The sequence below is a fragment of the Euprymna scolopes genome, chromosome 10 (assembly GCF_053919585.1).
Source record: "Euprymna scolopes isolate OS-2025 chromosome 10, ASM5391958v1, whole genome shotgun sequence".
Classification (NCBI taxonomy): Eukaryota; Metazoa; Mollusca; class Cephalopoda; order Sepiida; family Sepiolidae; genus Euprymna; species Euprymna scolopes.
In genome coordinates, this window is record NC_136491.1 from 45811823 (window position 1) to 45834736 (window position 22914).

Below are 22914 nucleotides of genomic sequence, written 5' to 3' on the forward strand. Positions count from 1 at the left end.
TTCGTTAAAAAGATGATTGGACAGTGTTTTCTCTAGTGGTACGTAGCAATTTAAAAACAATATCCGAAAAAATTGTCATGAATTTGAATCAAGACTTCTGTAATAGTAGTGATAGTAGCAGAAGCAGCAGCAGCAATAACATGGCGTAAACAGACCTTTTGTTTTTGTTGTTTATTTTTATTTCAAATCGATTTTTTTTTTTAAATTGAAAATCTGGTTATAAATAAAAATTCTTACATGCTTAGTTAGAGCTATTTTGTGATCAACCATACAAATATTTTTAAAAATTGAGTAGTAGTAAATTTTTAAATATTTTAACAAGTGAAAATGTGAACTATCATTGTTTTGGTTCACATGTACACACTTCTAATTTTCGTCCCTTAAAAAATGTTTTTAGTGAATTATTATCGAATGGAAACTAATCTACCCGATTATTAAAAATAAAATAAAAAAATAATCAATATTTAAATATTAGTAGGAGGTGCTCAGTTAAAAAATAAAAACGGTAGGAAAAGACATGAAATGTAATTAAAAATCAAAATAACATTAATTCAAAATTTTTAACAATTTGTCAGCTTTAGCAAAAACTTGTTTCTTTTTTTATATTTAAATAGAATTTAAATACTTGATATTTTTCCAAGCATCATGTTTTCTGTTAGAGGGACGTCACTTTTTTAAATAACATTTATTTTTGTTTGTCATAATTCTTGTAAAGTTTCACAATGGGTATCAAACACCCCCTTAAAAAAAAAAAAACAAAAAAAAAAACTCGCTTAATTCTATGTCTAATCCTAGGTACCAGTGGTAAGCCTCCTCCTAAAACCTTTAGCCTTAGCAATAACGCTAAGTACAAGTGGCAGAGCTCTCCACTAAACAAACTTCCTCTGTGAGTTCATATAAGCGTAAAAAAAAAAAGCATAAAAAATGTTTAAAGAAAGTGCACATGATTAATCTCCCATAAAAAAATAAATTGATCAACTGTCCTAAAATGCCAGGATCGTCTTGAAATGGTAAATTATTTTACATTTATGTGAAACCAACCCCCACTCTAAATTCTAAAATTGTTTTTATTTTGTTTCTATCAAGTCTTCAGGATGTTCACACATAATTTTCCTTAGCCCTATCATTAACCAAAGTCAGAGTGCCAACCTCCCTACCTTCTCATAATTGCACAAAGACCCTCTTAAAACCATGCATAATCGCCTTTTAGAAAACAAACAAACAAAAAAACACCCAGGATTTATCTATCATAGGAAAGGGGGGGGGGTAACTGCCCTAAAACGCTCGAATGATTCAAAATGGGAAATCATTTTACATTAAATTCTAAAATAATTTTTGCTTATCTTTTATTAAAGTTTTTCAAGTTGTTCACATGCAATTGTCTATAAAGGTAGAATCACATATTTTGGAGAGGTGGTCAGATGGGGAGGGGTAGCAGAAGGTATTAATCTATAATAATACCAAAGAAATATTGCAATACATTCATTTTTAACCAATCCTAGATTTCGATTTCAGTTTTTGGCACATAAAATGCATTACAACTAAACTTTGAGTTCTTTAACTTCTTTTCTTTTAATGAATACATGCCATTTTTAAGCAATCGCAGCATATTTATGTGCATTTACTGCAAATTATTTGGAAACCATTCATTTCTGGAGAGTTTCAGTAGCATATTCAGATTCCTTGCACAAAAATACACATATATGGCAAATTTCATTGCTTAGTGTTGTGTTTTAACAAAGATATAGCATTTTTACTGAAAAAGTAGTGCAAAAAATGTGACAAAATGCATATGGTCTTAAAGAAGGGAAAATATCCAAACACGCAAAGCATAAAAATGGTCATAACTTCCTTGATTTTAATTGGATTTTAAAAATTTAAAAAGATTCTTTCTTAGCTTATCAAACTCTTTCCATATATACCAATATTGAAATATTTTAAGCCATTTAAATTTTTTCATGTGTATTGCTATCCAAAGTATAGCAGTTCAAGAGAAGTTAGACAAAATTCATTATCATATTCTACCCCCCCCCCCCCAATAACTCCCCAACAAAATACAATGAAAAATGCCCCAAATTTTTGCATCATTATTTGTTGTCTTCCATCAATTCTGAGATGCATAGTTGCATTCTTGGTAGTATTTGTATTTCAAATAAATTTTCACTATTCCACTATTGTAAGGGCGGTAACTTATTGTTATGTCTGCTTCATTTGTTGATTTTGATTATTATGTGCAACTTTAGAGAGCTTTGCCATATACTTGAGAACAAAATTCTGTCATATCACTTTCTGTCATTTTTTTTTCAGATTTGAATAAAATTGCTTAATCTGACAGAGTTCGGAAAAAGGCAAATTGTTGGAGCTTATATACTAGTGTTGATCAATAAAACAGTCGAACTGCATGTTTTTATTTATATGTATTTTTTAAAATTATTTTGAGAGTTACCATATGAAAGAGTACAAAAGATTTTAAGAAGCAGAAAAAAATACTCCAGCAAAGTAATTTTGACTCCACTTCTAAACTTACTGACAGGTGTTAAAAAGATATTGTGAGAATAAATCATTAAACTGCTAATGACAAAGTAACTGCTAAATTGACTCAACATTTGAATAGTTTATTTTTTACCCAAATTGTTCACTATAGAAAACTGCAGTGACATTTCTTTGATTTTAATAAGTGCTCCAATTATAAATATGTATGATGCAGCCTGTTTTGCTAATGCACACGAATAGCAGACATGCAGTTGTTAGATGCTTAGCTGGGGAAGAGGAGGGGTACAGAGAATTGAAAATATTTCTGGCCAGAGTCAGACCACCCAAGAGTTATTCTCTTTGTTTGAAAAAATAAGTCCTACATTTAATGGAAGAGTCCTGCTGGGATTGGCTTTATGAGAGAAACAATGTTCAAAAACCAGTTGGAAGTTATCTTCAGTAAATATTTCCTCTGGATGGCTGAACAATAATCATCAACAAAAGGCCAAAGTTAGTTAGGCGTGAAAAGAACCCAAATGAAGAGGAGTAAAAGTGGGAACTGGAGTTAAACATTGGGTAGGTGGACAGTTGATTCTGGTAAAAGCTACTCAGGCAGTTGGGTTAGCGTGCCTCTCTGAGCAGATTAGGTCCTTTAAGGTTCTTGGCCAAAGGACTGTGTAATGGGTCTTGTATGTGTCAGTCTGGTTGAGCAAAGATCTTTCATTAAATCTTAGTGAAGCAAATGCCACTTATCCAAAATAATAAACAATGTTTATTTGTTTATAAATTGGACTTATCTTGTGTTTTAGATGAAGGATTCTGCTTGCAGAGCTGGATGGATCAACCAACATATTTTGGCCCAATACAATGAAGGAGACAATCACAACATGGTACATGTTCACAAAAGTATTCTATTCAACCCTTGAATGTATTCCGCTTTTGACAGAAGATAAAAATAAAATAAAAATAAATCAGAAAGAATAAAAAAAAAGCAAATTTACTTTTTTCCCTTGGTCACCATCATCGTCACAATTGATGAGTTCACGGCCTTGTGCCCAGGCTAGTCTCATTCCTTGCACAATATTGCCAACGTGTACAGCTGATGGGGTAACATCTAAGAGGAAGAAAGAAAAACAAAAACATACAATGAAAAAGGTTATAAATACAAACCATTAGACAAATTGTCTAAAAATCATAAGTAGATAAAACATATTATCTTTAATATAGATATATTATATCTACAAGATAAAATTTAAATTATGCATATAAGTATTTCTCACCCCTCTCCTCTAACTTCTATTGAAGTGTTCGATCTTTTTAAAAATACTTATTGGAACAAGGTAATTGTTTTTCTCTTTGTTTGAAAAAATAAGTCCTACATTTAATGGAAGAGTCCTGCTGGGATTGGCTTTATGAGAGAAACAATGTTCAAAAACCAGTTGGAAGTTATCTTCAGTAAATATTTCCTCTGGATGGCTGAACAATAATCATCAACAAAAGGCCAAAGTTAGTTAGGCGTGAAAAGAACCCAAATGAAGAGGAGTAAAAGTGGGAACTGGAGTTAAACATTGGGTAGATGGACAGTTGATTCTGGTAAAAGCTACTCAGGCAGTTGGGTTAGCGTGCCTCTCTGAGCAGATTAGGTCCTTTAAGGTTCTTGGCCAAAGGACTGTGTAATGGGTCTTGTATGTGTCAGTCTGGTTGAGCAAAGATCTTTCATTAAATCTTAGTGAAGCAAATGCCACTTATCCAAAATAATAAACAATGTTTATTTGTTTATAAATTGGACTTATCTTGTGTTTTGGATGAAGGATTCTGCTTGCAGAGCTGGATGGATCAACCAACATATTTTGGCCCAATACAATGAAGGAGACCAACATATTTTGGCCCAATACAATGAAGGAACAAGGTAATTGTTTTAACTTTGAAACTTCTTACGCTTATTCTTAGTAATTTTTAATTCATAACTTTGTATGCAAGCAGACATGACTCTTTCAAAGGTTAATCCATTTCTTTGGAAATTTCTCTTGTCTTATCAAAATATTTCTGTCATTCGCATGCATTGCACGTATGCACCTAACTAAACATGCTGCCTCGTGCATGTTTAGATAACTCTTCTTCATGGAGAGGCAAGTAAACATGGACTCTGTATCTGCTGCTGTCATCACTATGATGACTATTATGTGCCAACAAAATAAAAGCTGTTAACTGATTATGCATGTAACAAAGGATCTACTGCTAGAAGAATCAACTAATGTTACAATTTTAGTAAAAATCTGGTACTTATGTATTATAATGAGCATACTATTGTCAAAAATCATCAGGGGGGTTTATGAAAAATGCTACAAGGTGCCGAAATGCTGAACACATTTACCCTAATACAAATCATAAGGAAAACATCTGTTTGCTATCGTTGGTTTGTTATAAAAGATGTTTTTTAGAAGTGGCAAACCTTAAATTAAAATAAATCATAGAAAAATATTTTTATTATACAAATATGCGGTTTATTCAAAAGATTAATTTTTGGCATTTTTAATTTAAATACAATTTCAGGCATATGGCTCTTACATATATAGAGTAATCTAGAGGTTTAATTTTCAAACTCTACACATTAAATTAGGCTGCATTTGATTCAGCAATAATGCATCAAATGTTTTCTTCCAAGTTGTCTATTGCATCTGGTTTATCAGCGTAGACATGTGACTTTACATATCCTAAAGAAAATCTAATGGGGTGAAATCACATGAACAAGGTGGCCAGTTTCAGGTATATTTCATGAAATTATTCATTTATAAAATGTTTCTGTCAGAAAAATAAATTTGCCCAATCTGCAAATGTTGTTTGGATGTTAGTCTTTATATGATGGATTGTCAAACCAAACTGACTCAAAATAACTGATAGTTGACAAATAGATTTGTAAATTTAAAGTTTATCGCCTCTAAAGAAAAACACACTATATAATAAAAACATGTAAATATTTATCTGAATTTGAACAAAAAAAAATGAAATCATAAGAAAAATATCATACAAAAAAATTTTGTTATTCAAAAATAAATATTAATTCATGAAACTTACCTTTCAATGAATGTTTTTTTTTTATTTAAATTTTAATTTTCCAAAAGTTTTGTAAAAATTTTCCAATAATAATTCCAGAACACGATTTTCATCTTTTAATTAATTTTTCACTGAATTAACTTTGTACTAACACAAATATATTTTTTATTGAAAAAAAAAAAAAAAAAAAAAAAAAATTGGCCAGCATGTGCAGAAAAAAAACAAAACGCCTGAACAATTCTGACGATAGAATGATCCTTATATCACGTAAGTACTAGAAATCCTTTCTGACTGCAAATCTAATTTCTTTTAATAACTGTTCATGATGTAAATGTATCTACCATCGAGTGCAGGTTCATGTTATATTCAAGATTAAGCTTCAATAGAACATGAGTGCAAAAGAAAAAGTGGAAACATTACCAGGATGGTGTTCCCGTGGTTTTGGCAGGTTAGTCACACACGTGTGTGGACACATGAGGACATTGGCAGGATGCAAGCATCCATCCAGGAACTTGGCCTTTGTCTCATACAGATGGATGCCACCAAGAGGGGTCTGCAAAAATAAAAAGTAAAAATATAGCAATAAGTGAACAGTATGCACAAAGAATAAATATCCGACAAACTACAGGTATGGACAGAAATGTGAGAGATGAGAAAAGATAAAAAAACATAAAACAAAAAGAATGCAAGTTCTATGACGATTTCATTTTGATAGTAATATAGTATATGTAGAAGAAAGGGGTGATCATCCCTCTATTCCTGAAGCTGTATGAACCCCATTTTTCTACATACCTACCCACCACCAAAACACTGCCATCAACCAATCATTTGCAAACATGCCCAACATTCATGCCATCTTTTCTCATATTAGTGACTGTTGAGGGCATGCACAGTGACTCTCAAGTATTAAAAATAAAACTCAAAACAAACTCAGACACATTCTGCTGATATCAGTTAACGCCTATATCACCATGTTCATCTGTTGGTTGATCAATTCATTTTCTCATCTGTGTCGTAAATCTCTCCTAATCTGGTCCAAGCCCCAATCTGCCATCAACTGTGAATTCTCGTCAATGGTCACAAAACCCATTCCCGCTCCTAAAACTCTAAATATATTGACCCCTATGTCCGATACTTTGTCCCAGTCAATGGCACACCTTGATTAACAATCCTATTTCCAATCACCTTTGTGCGCCTTTGTGAACCACCTCCATCATCATCTTTTTACTAATCTCACTTTCTCTGCTAATCAACTATTTCCTCATTTTGTTGCAGTTTTTCCTTTTTTTCTTTAAGCACTTCCTAACATTTTGGGGGTGGATGTCCATAGTATCATATACGGGGGAATTCTAAAAACCAAATAATTTTAGCATAGATATTTGATCTCCCTGCCCTGTAAGTATTCAGTTATTCCCTTTACTTACTTTCCAAATCAAAACTTTATAAACGAACTTACAAAAAAATAAAAACATCTTCCAAAAAGATATTAATGAAGAAAAACTTGTCAGAATAATTTCCTCATATCAATCATTAAAAAAAAAAAAAATGGTTTGAAATATGTAGACTTTTTTTTTTAATTTAAAACAATCTCCAAACTTTGTAGATTTAATTGTGATTCATAATAGGAAACTGATTTCATCTAACCTCTTTTGTGATTCATAATAGGAAACGGATTTCATCTAACCTCTTTTAGGTGAAACCTCTGATGTATCAACCAGTTGAATTCAAAGATGGATAATTTTTTATATGCAAAAAATTTAAAAAAATATATACGATTTTAACATAACACCAATTCATTCAATTACTGTAAGTAGTGTTTGTTTATTTACACATAAAATAAAATTATTATGAGAATCTCTTCTGACATAAATATTAGTTTTCAAAGTTTTTAGATGACGATTAAACATTTATGTCATTTGGATTATTTGTTTTGAGTGTCATTTTCACAATGTTTCAGATGATGTAACCTCCAACTTTCACCAAGTGCATCTTTTTAAACTTGGAGATTTTCAGGTGCTTATGCAGAATATGGACCATACTATCTTTTAGATAAGATTTTCGAATTAAATTTAATTTTGATGGTATCTTTTGTTGGTACTTGTACAGTTTAGTCAAGACATTAAAAAATGAAAATATCGAAAAAAAGGTTATATTGTACGTATCCATTTTGAACTGAAGATCTCTGAAAAAAAAAAATTTGATTTAATTTGATTGAGTATTTTTTTTTTTTACAGCGGAAAAACACGTTCTTATAAGAGCGCGTTGAAGACAGCCATTTTGAAATTTGCTGAACGCGCCACGGGGAGATAACTCCATGTAAAGCGCCGATACTCTCTCCCCATCTTTAATTCTAGCTTTTCTTCCTAAAAATTGCTGTAAAAAAAAAAAAAAAAAAAAAAAAACTACTTGATAAAATTAAGTGAAATTTTTTTCTGGAGAACTTTGTTCCATAACAAATACATGCAATGTAACCTTTTTTCAATATTTTCATTTTTTAATGTCTTGACTAAACTGTACAAGTACCCTTTTGTTCATCAAATTGTCAGGTGAAAGTACAGAATAGTTTAAAAAAGACTCACCCCATTTTCACATTAAGAATGGGTTTCTAAATAATAACATTATTTCAGCACAATCCATAGTCTGCATAAGTACTGATCTCTATGCTGAACTCTGGAGTCTATTTGTTTCAGTGGCAATATACCTTGTTTGGAGTGAATAAAAGTTTTAAAAAACAGAATTTCAAACTGAACTCTTCACAGAAGTAGATTGTTCTCATTCTGTCAGTTGTAACAGGGTAAAAGAGTTATTTTTAATCTTTAATATTATTGTCTGTAGTAAAAATTTGAACCTTCAACCTCCTGAAGACTGTCACTAATCAATGGCTTTATTTGCTGTGCCATATGTTCAAGTGATATATATGTAAACAGCATTCACCATTGACAAGGTAAGGAAATATCAAATTCACAAGTGAATTACAGTTGCATGTGTATGCCAATCAGGGGAACTAATAATGTTAGACCTTTGCAGTTCTTGCAGGAAGGTGTTGACATCCTTCTAATGGTCCTGTTATTATCAAATGGTCACCCATCTGGTACTGACCTGGCTCAATGTTGCTTAACTTTGGTGACATAATGACATATATATGACTGCATTTGTTAAGAATGATACGCCCTCCTTAAAAGAAAAAAAAACAAAACAAACTTACCTTTGGCAAATAATTGGGTGGGACTAGAGCTAAACAATACACCCCAACTTGGTGGATGCTATCTACGGCCTGTAGAACCCGGCTCATCCACTGGAAACTCTGTAATAAGAAACATAAATGGTATTACTAACAAAGCCATGCACATAAATATTGTGTCACTTCATTGAAAAAATTGTTAGTTTTTTAGAACTTATTCAGTAGAAACAATAAGTTGGGGCTTGTCAAGAATTTAATCGATATTAAAAAAATGTATTGATTTAAATGCAAGTAATTTTGAAGAGTTATGTAAAACAGGGGAGATAAATCAGTCTGTTATTTTGGTAAATGCCAAAATGTTTATTAAATTGTAAGGTGGAAGTTCAGAATAAGCCCCCCCCCCATCTTAAGAACAGCTTTCTAAATAATTCTTATTTAGAAAACCATTTTTAGTGTAGAGGGAGTGGGAAAAAGGGTTATTTTTTTGTTAGCTGAAAGGAAGATAACACTCTTTACAACTGTACTTGGGCCAATGGTGAATCATGCAAAATAGGATAAAATTGTTTTATGGAAATTTATATATGTTTTGTTTTAATTAGAGCATGGAGACTTAATTCAGTGAAATCGAGTGAAATGTAAAATCCAGAAAAATAAATTGTAAATTAATATGTATGGACTGCTTACCTCCTCTTCTGAACAATCGGGTCTCTGTTCAGCAATAATCACAATTCTTTCATCTTTCAATACATTTATCGAAAATACAGCAATCCTGGACATTAGAAATAGGGAGAAAAATAGAAAATGTGAAAAGATGTCAACTTTAATGCACACAAAAACTTTTATGGATTATCTAGTGCCAAAACAAAACCTAGAAAGAAAGGTTCTTGCCCAAAATTTCTCCTATAATGAAAAACAAATGTTAAGAAAAATCTGTATAATGTACGTACTTGTGATGAAACGAAAATATTATATTCCAAAAATCATATAAGTTGATCAAGTAGTTTCATTTTTATAAAGAAAATCATTTTTAAGTGATTAATAGGAATTCATTGTCATTACAACTTAAAACTTGTAAGTTTGAATTATTGAATTTTTTTTTTTTTAGATTGTTTTCAAAATTTCAGACAAGATATCTGCTCTTTGGTTACTCATAAAATTTGATTTTCATAAAAATAAACCGACTTGATCAATTTATGTGATTTTTGGAATATGATATTTTTGTTTTGTCAAGGTGACATACATTATACAGATTTTCTTTATTTTTGCTTTTTAACATAAAGGGAATTCTGGACAAGAACCGAGATTTAATTAAAATCTTCAAAAAATATATTTCTCTTTCATCTTAAAATTGACTATTGACTACTAAGTTAAATTTCTAGAACTAAATCTAACCAATCAGGTGATTTTGTTAATTGTGTAATATATTTTTTAAACAAATTGCTAGAAGTAAGAGGAAGTCTATCTACCTGGTCTACAACTAATGATGTTACCAGATCAGACTCTCTGAATATGCCTGCTTCCTGATCTAAAATACACCAAACATTGATGTTATTCTTTTTTTCCCTTTCTCTTTGCAAAACTCAATCATGTTCTGCAAAGTTAAAAACAACACTTTCCTCTACAAAACAACCAAGTCAACACCATGAATAAATATTTGAAGATATAAACAACTTGAAACATGAAACTCTTACCAAAATGACTAGATTTGGCATTAAATAAACTGAAAAAGGTTGATATGTTGTATAACAACACAACCAAACCAAAACAACTGTAATCTGGTCTATTCCTGGGATGTTAGGTGCTTAACATATGAATGAAATAGAGTTTACTTGAACATGGCTTAGCTGATTCCATGATTTGTATGTACCTATTATATACAAAGCCGTGTCTCCTCCTCCAGGGAAATTGGAGGAGGGAAAAGTAATACCTTCCCATTTACATTAATCTGTTAGTGAACATAATAGATTGAACTCAACTTAAATATTTCAGTAAAATAATTCATTAGTCCTTCTCCTTCCCTGCCTCTCCAGAAAAATAGAAATACTTTGGTAAAATATCAACTAAAATATAGAAGTAATAAAAACCCCAAAGTTAGTTTTTAAGAATCTGAGGTGCATTCTTAATTTCTGAATCAGATTTTAATCTTTAGAGTATAAATAATAATAATAATAATAATAATAAAACAACGGAAAAAGTTTGAAAATATTTAAAAGAATTTCTTACCTTCCTCTGTAGATAAATTTCATTGGTTCCACAGCTAAAACTGTGGCAATGATGTCATCAGTATTATGTCTTCTTCCTGACACTGTCATCAAACCTTCCTTACTGCCACAAACAAACACTAAGCCTCCCTGAAGAAAAAAAAAGTCATTTAAAAATCTCTTTGAAATGGTAAAAACAAAACGTATGGTTCTTGTCCAGAATTCCTCTTATACTAAAAAAACAAACAAACAAAAAAATCTGTATGATGCACATACTCCTGAGAGGAAGAAAATGTCATATTCCGAAGAATCATGTAAATTGATTAAGTAGTTTTATTTTTAACTAAGAAAATCAAATTTTATGAGTAAGCAAGAAAAAACCGTCTAGCATTGCAATCATGACCAAACAAGGGGAGCTAACTCAATAATTCAAACTTGCAAGATCAGCCTTATAATACCTATAATTTCCTATTAATCGCTTAAAATTGTTTAAAAATGATTTTTTATGAAAATGAAACTATTTGATCAATTTATGTCATTTTTGAAATATAATATTTTTGTCCTGTCATCGGTACATACATCATAAAGATGTTTTTGTATTTTTTTTTATGTGGGGGAAATTCTGGACAACCACAAAACATTTTAAATACAACGATTATTGTATACCAGTACTACTTTCTTTAAATTACATTGTTTTGATAAAATATAGAATGGAATATCAAATTCTTTTTAGAAAATCAAAACCAAAAGATATAACAAAAAATTCTACGACTGTTCTTTTTGGACAATTAAACTGCTTGCTGCAGTGGAAGAATAAAAGACAATATCCGATTGACTTTCAACTATAAATGAGGGGACAAACTCAAAGCTGATATATATCTATATATTAATACGATAGCATGTGTTATTTTGTGTGTCACATTTACATCTTTTTTCTTCAGAGTGACTGTCGTTTAATTCTTATGACCTTCCATTTCTTGTAATAAATAATTTTACTAAGAATTCTTCATAAGTTTTGGTTTCAATTATAGCTGAAGGAACTCAAGTTTATATATATATATATATTATATATATATATATATATATATATATATATATATATATATATACATACACACACACACATTTTTTTTCTTCATAAGTTTTGGTTTTGATTCAAGCAGATGCACCTAAGTCATATGAATGTATTTTTTTACTTTTAAAATCATAACTTTATAATATATAAGAATCGACAGAATTATGCTGAACATCCATAGATTGCCAACATCATTATATTATGTATGTAGGTCCTGCTAGACATGCTATTTTCACCAACTGTGACTAAGAAGTTATTAAAATATATGATCAAATACAATCTTTTACTCTGTGATTACGTTTAGACCTGCATCAGTCTGGCATAAGATGAGTTATATTTTCATCAATGCATGGATATTACATAACAGTGTTATAAAAGAAAATTTACCATTTTTTTTTTCCCCACTGAACTCTTTTCAAACTGCAAATGGTTTAATATACTTACCGGTCCTAAAAATCCAAGTAGGCCTGTTCGAACAAATAATTTATCTCCAATTGGCCGGCCATCACTTCGCAGAGGCTGAACCTGAGAGAAAAAAGAAATTACAAATATGTTTATGCGATTTAAATAGAATTAAAAACAATAGTTAAATTGAAGACACTTTGCCAATGCTGGGTATGTACAGTTGGTTCAATTATAAAGTTTCATATTATTTCGTTGTTTATAATCTAACCACTATCCAACTATATAGTTCGCAAAAAGAAATCTGAAAAAAAAACTATTCAAGTTCTTTTTATTATTTGTTTACCTGGAATGTATTGCTGCTGAGTCCCTGCAGTCCCCAGTAGCTGCCTCCAGTGTACCCAGCATATACACACAGCTCCCCAACCTCATCAGTCTTGCATAGGTAGGGAAGACCTTCAGTCTGAATTACTACCATCACGGCTGAAAATAAATAACAAAAACATGCATCATCCTAAAAGAGAAAATTACATTAGAAATTTCAAACAAATGTTAGATATGTATTTTTCAAACTAATCACCAACCTTCTTTAAGTACATCTTTTTGTATGAATAATGATAAACAGTAATGAATAATGATAAACAGTAAGCTGCTGCAAAGAAAGTGGACTTCATCTACAAAAATTACTTACACCAGAAATTATCCCATATCTTTACAAAGCCACAATTCACTCATGCATGGAGAGTTGTTGCCACATCTGAGTTGGTTAGAAAAAAAAAATCTAAAAGACTAAGCGGCTAAGCTCCAGCCCCAGTCCCATTGTCACGGTGTTATATCCGTGTTTGTTTTACAAGTACTTTAATGGAATCTGTTTTGATGAACTCATAGCACTTGTGCCTCCTCCATGTACATACTCCCAACTAACCTGACAAGCAGTAAAATCTCACCTCTTCACTGTTGAGATTTCTCGATGCCAGAAAACCTTCAACTAGTTTATTCCTTCAAACTGTTAGACTTTGGAATTTCCTCACTGTTTTCTACTTCCATGATTGTACTAACCTACAAAAGTTTGAATTAATATGAACAGACATCTCACTGCTCAACTCCCCACAGTTCCCAATTAGACATGATATAAAATAGTAGCACCTTACGTCCAAGTAACAATATGCCTTGTTTGGAGGGTAAAAAAGTTTATATCTATAAAAGTGTCTGTATGTCTGTCTGTGTACATTTCTCTACCAAATAACTGTCAATTTTTGGTCTACGGACTCGAAATTTGACATACAGGATATTGGGTTTTGGCCAGAAATTTTGCTGTTATAGGATCAAAGTTCAACGATTTGACCTTTGAGACTTCTACCAAACTCCTCTGCCAATTTTGGGTTTAAACACTTGAAATTTTAGATATAGGTTACTTGGACATGGATCTAACTTTATAATTTGATTTGAGCCCAAAACAATAAATGTTATCGGGTCAAAATTTGGGTTAAAGTCTTTAAAAGAATTTGATCTCTGTGATCTCTAACAAATGAGTCAGCCAATTTTTGGTCTAAACATTTGAAATTTTACATAAAGTGTATTCAGGCATAGGGTAAGCTCTTCAATCGTTTTTTTTTTTCTGAAAATTTGGCTTCCAAGGGGTCAAAGTTCAAAAGATTTGACCTTTGTGGTTTCTAGCAAACTATTCAACCAATTTTGGGTCTAAACATTTGAAATTTTACATAAAGGGTATTCAGACTTTCAGCAAGCTTTTTAATCAGGTTTTGGGTGAAAAATTTGGCTACCAAGAGGTCAAAGTTGAAAGAGTTGATTGTTGCAGATTCTACTAAACTCCTCCATCAGTTTTGGGTCTAAACACTTTAAATTTTAGATGTAGGTTACTTGGATATGGGTCAGATATTTTAATTTGATATGAGCCCAAAACAATAAATGCTATGGGGTCAAAATTAGGGTCAAAGTAAAAGAAAATTTGACCTCTGCTGTCTCAAGCAACTTTTCTCTATGGTAGTTAAGGAAGCCTATTATATAGAAAGGCATTACCATACATATGCACACTTTTTAATATATACATATGCATATAAAGTTTTTAACAGTACATAGGGCCCGAGCAAAGCCGGGCTGAACGGTTAGTATATATATATATATAGGAAGTAGATAAGAACACCATTGTATATTTAGTATAACTTTATTTATACAAACATTTTGGATACACATGTGTAAATAAGTTTTGCCTATATACTTATTTCAACTAAACCTCTTCAAACAAGATTGGCAGTGTTGAAGATGAAAATATCAAGCCTGAAAAGATTTAGCCAAAATAAGGCTATAGCCAAAACACGTTTGTATATATGCAGCCAAAATGTTATGAAAATAACCAAGATGTATACTAAATATATTGCTCTACTTAGGTTCTTGTCCAGAATTACTCCATATTAAAAAACAAAGTAAAGAAAAATTTGTATGATGTATGCAATTGTGACAAGAGAAAAATATTCAAAAAATCACGTAAATTGATCAAGTAGTTTTATTTTTAGAAACAAAATCATTTTTAAGCAATTAATGGTAATTTATAAGCATTATAACATTAATTTTTATTTTTTCAATTTTCTTTAAAATCTTGCAAGTTTGAATTATTGTTGAGTTATCTCCCGTTTTAGGATTGTTTTCAAAATTGTAGAAAAGATGGCTACTCTTCTGTTATTCATAAAATTTGATATTTTCATTTAAAATTAAAACTACATGATCATTTTACATGATTTTTGGAATATGATATATTGGTTTTATCACAGGTACATACATCATACAAATATTTTTTTTTAAGTTTTGTTTTTTAATATAGGGGAAATTCGGGACAAGAACCTCTAATTATTAAGCAAAATTGCAGGAAGACAATAAGGTTTGCACAGGATTAACTCACGAGTTGAACAAAAATTTCTAAGTTCAAAAACATGCACCTAAAGAAGACCAGAGGTTATATCGGCCGAAACATGAAAATAACAACCAAGATAAGAATAGTCATTCAAAGCACCCACATTATGTATTGCACAAAAGTTACAAACACTTTCTCACAAGATCGGATCATTTCAAAATTGTAAAAGTTTTCACTCCAAGTTTAAATAATAATTATCAACAAAACAAGTCTGCATAACAAACTTAAAATCTTAGGAAATGTTTTTAGCAGTTATTGTAATTATTAATCCCCAACTTCTCGCAATTAACTTGTTAAAGCACCCATGATTATTAGTAACCATATTGCCAATAATCCTGACTACCTTTTTGATCTTCACGATTCTAACACACATGGACATGCCTACAAAATCAGGAAACAGCACAGCTCTTATGACTTCCAGAAACATTTTTTTCATACTCAGAATTACAGAAGCATGAAACAAACTGACTGCATCAGTTGTTAGTTGCTAATACTACACCTGATGACGCCCTCCCCTCTCCATACATACACACATGTATATCATGACTCATACACTGTTCATTTCTATAACTATTGTAGATTATCCTGCTATTATACATGCACTTTTTACGAGTTGTACACAATTTCATTACATTGTTATGATTATAACATACCAACTTTAAAAATGAGAGAAAAGATTTAAATGAATGAGGTCATCAACAATTGTTTTTTATACTTGCTTTTTTATTTAATTTGATATTTTAATTTTTCTAATTAAAAAAACAAGTATGTAAAAAAACAACTGTTGGTGACCGCATTTATTTTATTATATATATATATATATATATATATATATATATATATATATATATATATACACACACATACACACGTATGGGCATGGCTGAAAGGCTAAGGAATGAGGGTAATGAGTTGTATGTTTTGGTTTCAATTTTAGCTGATGGCACCCAAGTCATATATATTTAGTTTTGATCGCACTACTAGATATTAGGTTTAATATAATAATCGATAGAGAATTTAAGCATATTTTAGGACCAGGCAATGCCAGGCGGCCTGCTAGTTAAATAACAAAAATAAAGAAATATCTGTATGATGTATATACCCGGGGTGAAACGAAAACATATTCCAAAAATCGTGTAAATTGATCAAGTACTTTTATTTTATAAAAAAAAAATAATAATTTCTAAGCAATTAATGGGAATTTACGCAAGTTTGAAAAAATGAGTTATTTGTTTTTGTTTTTTTAAAGATTGTTTTCAAACTGGCAAACAAGACAGCCGCTCTTCTCTTACTCATAAAATTTGATTTTCTTATTTAAAAACAGAACTGTTTGATCAATTTATATGAGTTTTGGAATATGATATTTTCGTTTTGTCACGGGTATGTACATCATACTGATTTTTCTTCAGTTTTGTTTTTTAATATAGGGGGAATTTTGGACAAGAACCTTATTAAAAAAACAAACCTAATTTCTAATAAAAATAACTGATCACCGGCTTTCTCAAAATGACAACACATAACTGCTGCTGATACTTTAATGTCTTAGCTTACATAAAGATACATACTTGAAATAAACATAGACATCAATATATAATACCATACACAGCTACTGCTGATATTTTATCACGAGTACACATCACCATTGCTGCTGCTTCCTTCTGTGTGCATAGATAAGTGTGTGTACATTGAATTTATATATTACTAGCAGGCCGCCCAGCATTGCCCAGTCGTAAGATACACTTAAATATGATATTTTAATTTGTGCAGATTATGTATTAATTATTATAAAGACAATTGTCTGTCGACTATTATATCGAACCTAATATATAGTAGTGAGATCAAAACTATATATATATGACTTGGATTCTATCAACTAGAATAAAAACCAAAACATACAACTCTACCCTCATTCCTTAGCCTCTGAGCTACGCCTATATATATATATATATATATATATATATATATATTCACCTGTCATCTCTTTATTAAAATATGGCATTGCTCGATCGAAGAAAAGATTCAAGCAAAGTCCATAGTTTTATAATTATATAGATTACAATACAGTGTCAAACATTATATAAGAGATTTCTTTAAAAATTATCTAAAAAAATGAAGTTCAGAAAATAAAAATAGTTAGACAGTGAATACATTGATTCTATCCAGAATTCCCCCTATATTTTAAAAAAATATTGAAACCTGTATGATGTACATACCCATGATGAAATTAACATTTCATATTCTAAAAATCATGTAAATTGATTAAGTAGTTTTATTTTTAACTAAGAAAATCAAATTTTATGAGTAACCAAAAGAGACTACCTTATGTTGCCATCTTGAAGAAACAATGACATAACTCCACAATAATTCAAACTTGTGAGATCAGCCTACAATTTCCTATTAATCATTTAAAAATGATTTTGTGTTATAAAAATAAAACTATTTGACCAATTTATGTGATTTTTAGAATATGATCTTTTTGTTCTGTCACAGGTACGTATATCATAAAGACTTTTCTATATTTTTGTTTTTTAATACAGGGGAAATTCTGGAAAAATATCAATATATCTTGAACCCAAAAGTTCCAAGATGCCAGTTTTAATTTGTTAATACTGATTTCACAGTTGAAAGAAATTACCTAAAATAAATCCAATGGTAGAATATTCCTGCTTCCACATTAGTATTAATAACTGATTAAAAAAAAAAGTGTATAAAAAAAAACACCACTAAACACAAATACTTACCGCCTGGCATCACCTGACCACAGTCTTGCAATGTTAGTGATGTCAAGCTATTTTCACTGTCTACTCTGACGACACCATAGCTGAGTCCCTGCATTGACAGGATACCACGGCCTGAAGTAGTGCTCCCAGTTTTACCAGGCCTAAAATTTGAGAAAGAGTTCAAATTATATATACTCAAATCATTTTCATAATTCAAATCATACACATTTTCAAATTTATTCAAGAAATTGAAATTTGTAGAGTTTAAACATAAAAATCACTAACCTTCGAACCGATACAGTAAGAGCTTCACAAGATCCAGCACAGGGACAAATACTCTCAGACTTCAAACCTTTGGACTGGAACACACTCAGGAAAGAATCACAGGAAGTAAGAGACCCTTTAAAAAAATAATGGATGGAAACAGGACATAATTAGTTATAAATATCCAATATTGCTTGGGATGCTTTTTACTTTCTTAATTATGCCATTTTTTTTATTTTCACAAAAAAGAATTTTTTCAAATAAGATCATGAAATATAAACTGAATTTACTTATTACAATATTGTTTGGTTATCAAATTATGAATTGAACCAAATTGTAACTAATTTTGTTAATGCACTGTTTTAATCTCTATTTATAAAATAGCCAAATTAAATAACTTCCCAAACTTTCGATCTTTTAAGAATTTTAAACCCAGTTTAAATGATTTTCTATTTGACAGTTTAAATGCTTTCAAATCCCTTTCAAATTTCTTCTTTTTCAACAATTAACAAAAGATTAGAAAAACTGAATTGTTTATGAAAAAATAGAAATGCATTATAGTGAATTAGATTTTGTAATTTTAAATAGGATTTTTAAAAATTCAGGTTCTTGTCCAGAATTTCTCTTTATATTAAAAACAAAAATAAAGAAAAATCTGTATAATGCACGTGCCCGTAATGAAACAAAAATATCATATTCCAAAAATTATATAAATCGATCAAGTGGTTTTATTTTTAAAGAAAATCATTTTTAATTGATTAATGGGAATTAATAAGCATTGCAGCATAAATCTTGCAAATTTTGAATTATTTTAGAGTTATCTTTCTTATTTTTTATAGATTTTTCAAAATGGTGGGCAAGACAGTCACTCCTCGGATACCGATAACACTTCATTTTCTTATTTAAAAATAAAACTACTTGATCAATTTATATGCTTTTTGGAATATGTTATTTTGCCCCTTTACAGGTATGTACATCATACAAATTGTCATTTATTTTTGTTTGTTGATCTAAGGGGAATTCTGGGCAAGAAGCAAAATTAATTTATTTTATGCTATTTCACTTTTGATTTCAAGACATAATTGATGACTAATAAGTTGAAATAATGTGTAAATCATAAAAGTGGTCACACAATTTTACTAATAGAGACAGCAATTTTTGTTTTAGATATTGCCTGAATTATTTATTCTTGCAACAGACATCTATTATAATGTAACATTAAGTTGACAAGAATACAACAGCCAAAATAAAAATAATTTTTTATATAATGATTCAAATAAACACTAATTTACATTATTTTATAGGTTTTAAATTCCCTTATTCCTAAAATTAAAGTAGCTACTTTATACATTCAATGTATTGTATTATGACAATCTAAATATCCAACAAATGTATTAAAATTATTGGGCGTTACTAATTTAAGCCTGCCATATTATTTGCTGGTTTTAAAGCAAGCAAACACAAATTAAAAACATGGTTATAATAAAACAATTTAACTTAATTTTTTTTTTTTTAATTGCACTTTTGTTTAATGGACATAAATTATTACTCTCTCTTTCCCACAAATAAAAACATTATTTAACAATCCTAAATATAAGATTCATTGGTTAGAAATACCAAACGAGTATGAAATTGTTTTTAATAAATATTGCTATTTATTAAAAATAAAATTGAATTTTTTTTTTCTTTTTTCAAATAATAAAATATTCATATTCAGGAAAATTGGACAGTTAGATCTTTTTTTCTCCATTTTCTTCCTCTCGTATGCTATGGTAAGTCCTAGCATGACTTGAGATGTTTAGAGTTAAGTCAAAAATGATGTTCATATATCCAATTACCGTGAATTCCTTTTTAATCCTAAATGTTTTAACAAGTTGTATTGAATTTGTGGAATTTATCAACATTTTGTCAGAAAGGATAAAATTATGGATCTTCCCCCCCCCCTCCATATTCTCCCATTCACAGAGATTTTTCTTGATTACAACATTTTCTCTCAATTGTTTGAAAAATGTTTCCCACTTTCTCCACATTATTTCTTGTCAAATTTAAATGAGTAATTTCTATTTTTAATCGAACATGACTGCGGTGTCTTAAAATTAAAAACAAATTTAAATATTTAATTACAATTGAGGGTCTTGAAAAAAAAAAAGAAAAAGAAAAATGTAAGGTAATTTCATATTTCCTAGCTTTTGGAATTGTAATTAAATTGTGATTACTTAATGTAGAAAAAATATTTGTACATTTATTTATACTAACTCAAATGAAACAGGTTCGACGTCTGTATATAATCATTTCTTTTTAATGAATTTTACTTGAGTGGGCATAAATAAACACAAAGTAAAACCAACTGTAGTAAAAGTTAGTGTCCCTAATGACGCTCGATTAAACAAAACTGAGAGGGGAAAAGATAACAAAATACCAAGATCTTATGTACAGTATGAAAAGAAACTGGAATCATAGGAAGATCTCCATTTCAGTAATTATAGGAGCAACCAGACTCATGAAAAAGTATTTCAAAAACTAACTGGAAAATATACCCAGTAAATCAAGTGCAAGAGAGATACAAGTAATTGAACTTAAAGGAATGGTTAGAATCTTAAAAAGATCTCTCAACTGGATTGTTTGAGATAACGGGTAAATGTCTGGCATCTAGTAGAATGCCCCATCCCTAGCTAGAACAAAATAGAAAAATTTATATTTATATAGGACAATTAGTTTTCTTGTATGCATACATATTTTAAATATTCATATTACACCTTGGCTGACAAATAAAGTGAAGTAAAAATGAAGAGAGGGGAAAGGTTACTTACATGGATTGGCACCATCAGCGACCAGCAACATACGTAGAGAGTTAAAGTTGACATCTTTGTGGTCTTTTTGAGCCAATAAACCCCAATGCATATCACGGGATTTCACAACAGCTACAGCAGCTAGAAAGAAAGCAAACACATTTTTTGCATATAATTTTTTAGCTGATAAATTATGATAGAATACAAGTTTGAAATGATATCAAACCTAACAACTGCATTTACAGGTCCTTTTAGCAAATATATGAAAAGATAATTTTAGGAAAAATTAAATGTTTTTCTTAAAATTTTCTTTTTAATGTACATTACATAAATAAAACGATAAAAAATAATTTTGCAACTTAAAAATAAACCTTCATTCTATAAATCATGCATTTTATATGTACTATATAAAAAACGGATATTTGTATTCAGAATAATTGAGGGTTATTTTTAACATGCTGTATTTATACTAGGTGTTGTTTGGGATTGTAGTAACATTAATTTTTATTTTTCTACTTTCCTTTTAGTTAACTATACCCTTGGCTTTTCAGCTTGGAGCAAAGTCGAATATCTGTTCTGATACTACACTTTTCTGTCCTCGGTCAGTGAAGGAGATTTACTTCTAGATTGAGGCAATTCATTATTTTTGTTCCAATCCAGAATACCCCTTTTTGGGGAACTGGATTTTTTCCCACCTTAAAATCTAACCTTGTGTCTCACTGCTGGGGAGGCAAGTAAATAGAGACTATGCCCCTTCATATTCATGTTTTTTTTTTATTTCTTCTTTGTTACAAGTAGTTTGTCAACGACTCACAGACAGTTTTACACTAACTTTAATCATATGATCCTGGTCAATGCTGGGTTGGGTCTGCTAGTATATTATAATGAAGTATCCACTGCATGCTTCTTTTATTAAACATTATTAAAAAGAAATAAAAACAAAAACCAATTACAGAAAACTGCAACTCACTGACTTATATTATAATTATGAACTATACTTGGATAGACTAAAACAATCAATGCAAGAAAAAAAAATAGTCAAGACATGTAATTTTAAATGAATGCAAATTTTTTTAATTTATATACATTTTAAACTAATGAAGAAAACTTCACATTTACAAACGAGGAAGGTTTCTCTAAAACATTTTTGACTTATCAAGGAAGCGAAACACATAAAGCCATCATTCTAAAAGGTCCAAAATAATAATGGATAGGGATTAATAAATAAGGCATTGAGTTGCAGTTTTATGTTATTTGTTTATATTTCCCCTAATAATTTTTGTTTATATTAGCTTGGTGCAAAAATGATGTCATTTTTTAATGTTCAACTTAACGTACAAAAATCAATATTATTTTTGCATCAACCTAATGTATAAGACTACTTAGGCCATTAAAAACAGGCAAAAGTTTAACTTGGAATTAGTATTTTATGCCAAGTTGATGGTTGAATATGATTAAATTTGTGCTCATTTTTTTTATTAAATGCTAATCCCTATTAATCCCTAATTGTGCATTGAATGGATACCATACTACTAAGTTCACCCCATCTTATCATAACAAATGTCCATACAAAATTTCGGTCAGATCAACCCAATAATTTCTGAGAAAAAGTGGAATGGATAGACAGAGTAAGAAAAATATAATATATTTATATACACACACAATGTAGTAAAAAGAAATATAATGTCTTAAAAAATGGAGTAAAAGTTATATATACAAAAAAGTTTACCTTTATATTTAGTAACCATTTTCATCCAGGAAGCAGGGTCAACTTTCATCAAAGAATACGGAATAAAAATTACATGCATCCCATTAAAAACACTCTGC

At 30.1% G+C, this 22914-nt stretch overlaps 1 protein-coding gene across 50 annotated transcripts in view; it reads right to left on the bottom strand.

Moving 5' to 3' along the window:
- LOC145285972 (disco-interacting protein 2 homolog C-like) overlaps positions 1-22914 on the bottom strand; it is a 421962-nt gene that overhangs the window by 40433 nt on the left and 358615 nt on the right. For all 50 annotated transcript variants that reach the window (XM_080134543.1, XM_080134534.1, XM_080134527.1 and 47 more), the window contains 11 exons: positions 22817-22910; positions 21109-21228; positions 18320-18434; positions 18056-18195; positions 12732-12868; positions 12428-12508; positions 10931-11058; positions 9392-9476; positions 8732-8830; positions 5947-6079; positions 3474-3586 (listed from right to left, as the gene is read on the bottom strand). In XM_080134543.1, the coding sequence (XP_079990669.1) occupies positions 3474-3586; positions 5947-6079; positions 8732-8830; positions 9392-9476; positions 10931-11058; positions 12428-12508; positions 12732-12868; positions 18056-18195; positions 18320-18434; positions 21109-21228; positions 22817-22910 (1245 nt within the window). The remainder of the gene's footprint in view (positions 1-3473; positions 3587-5946; positions 6080-8731; positions 8831-9391; positions 9477-10930; positions 11059-12427; positions 12509-12731; positions 12869-18055; positions 18196-18319; positions 18435-21108; positions 21229-22816; positions 22911-22914) is intronic.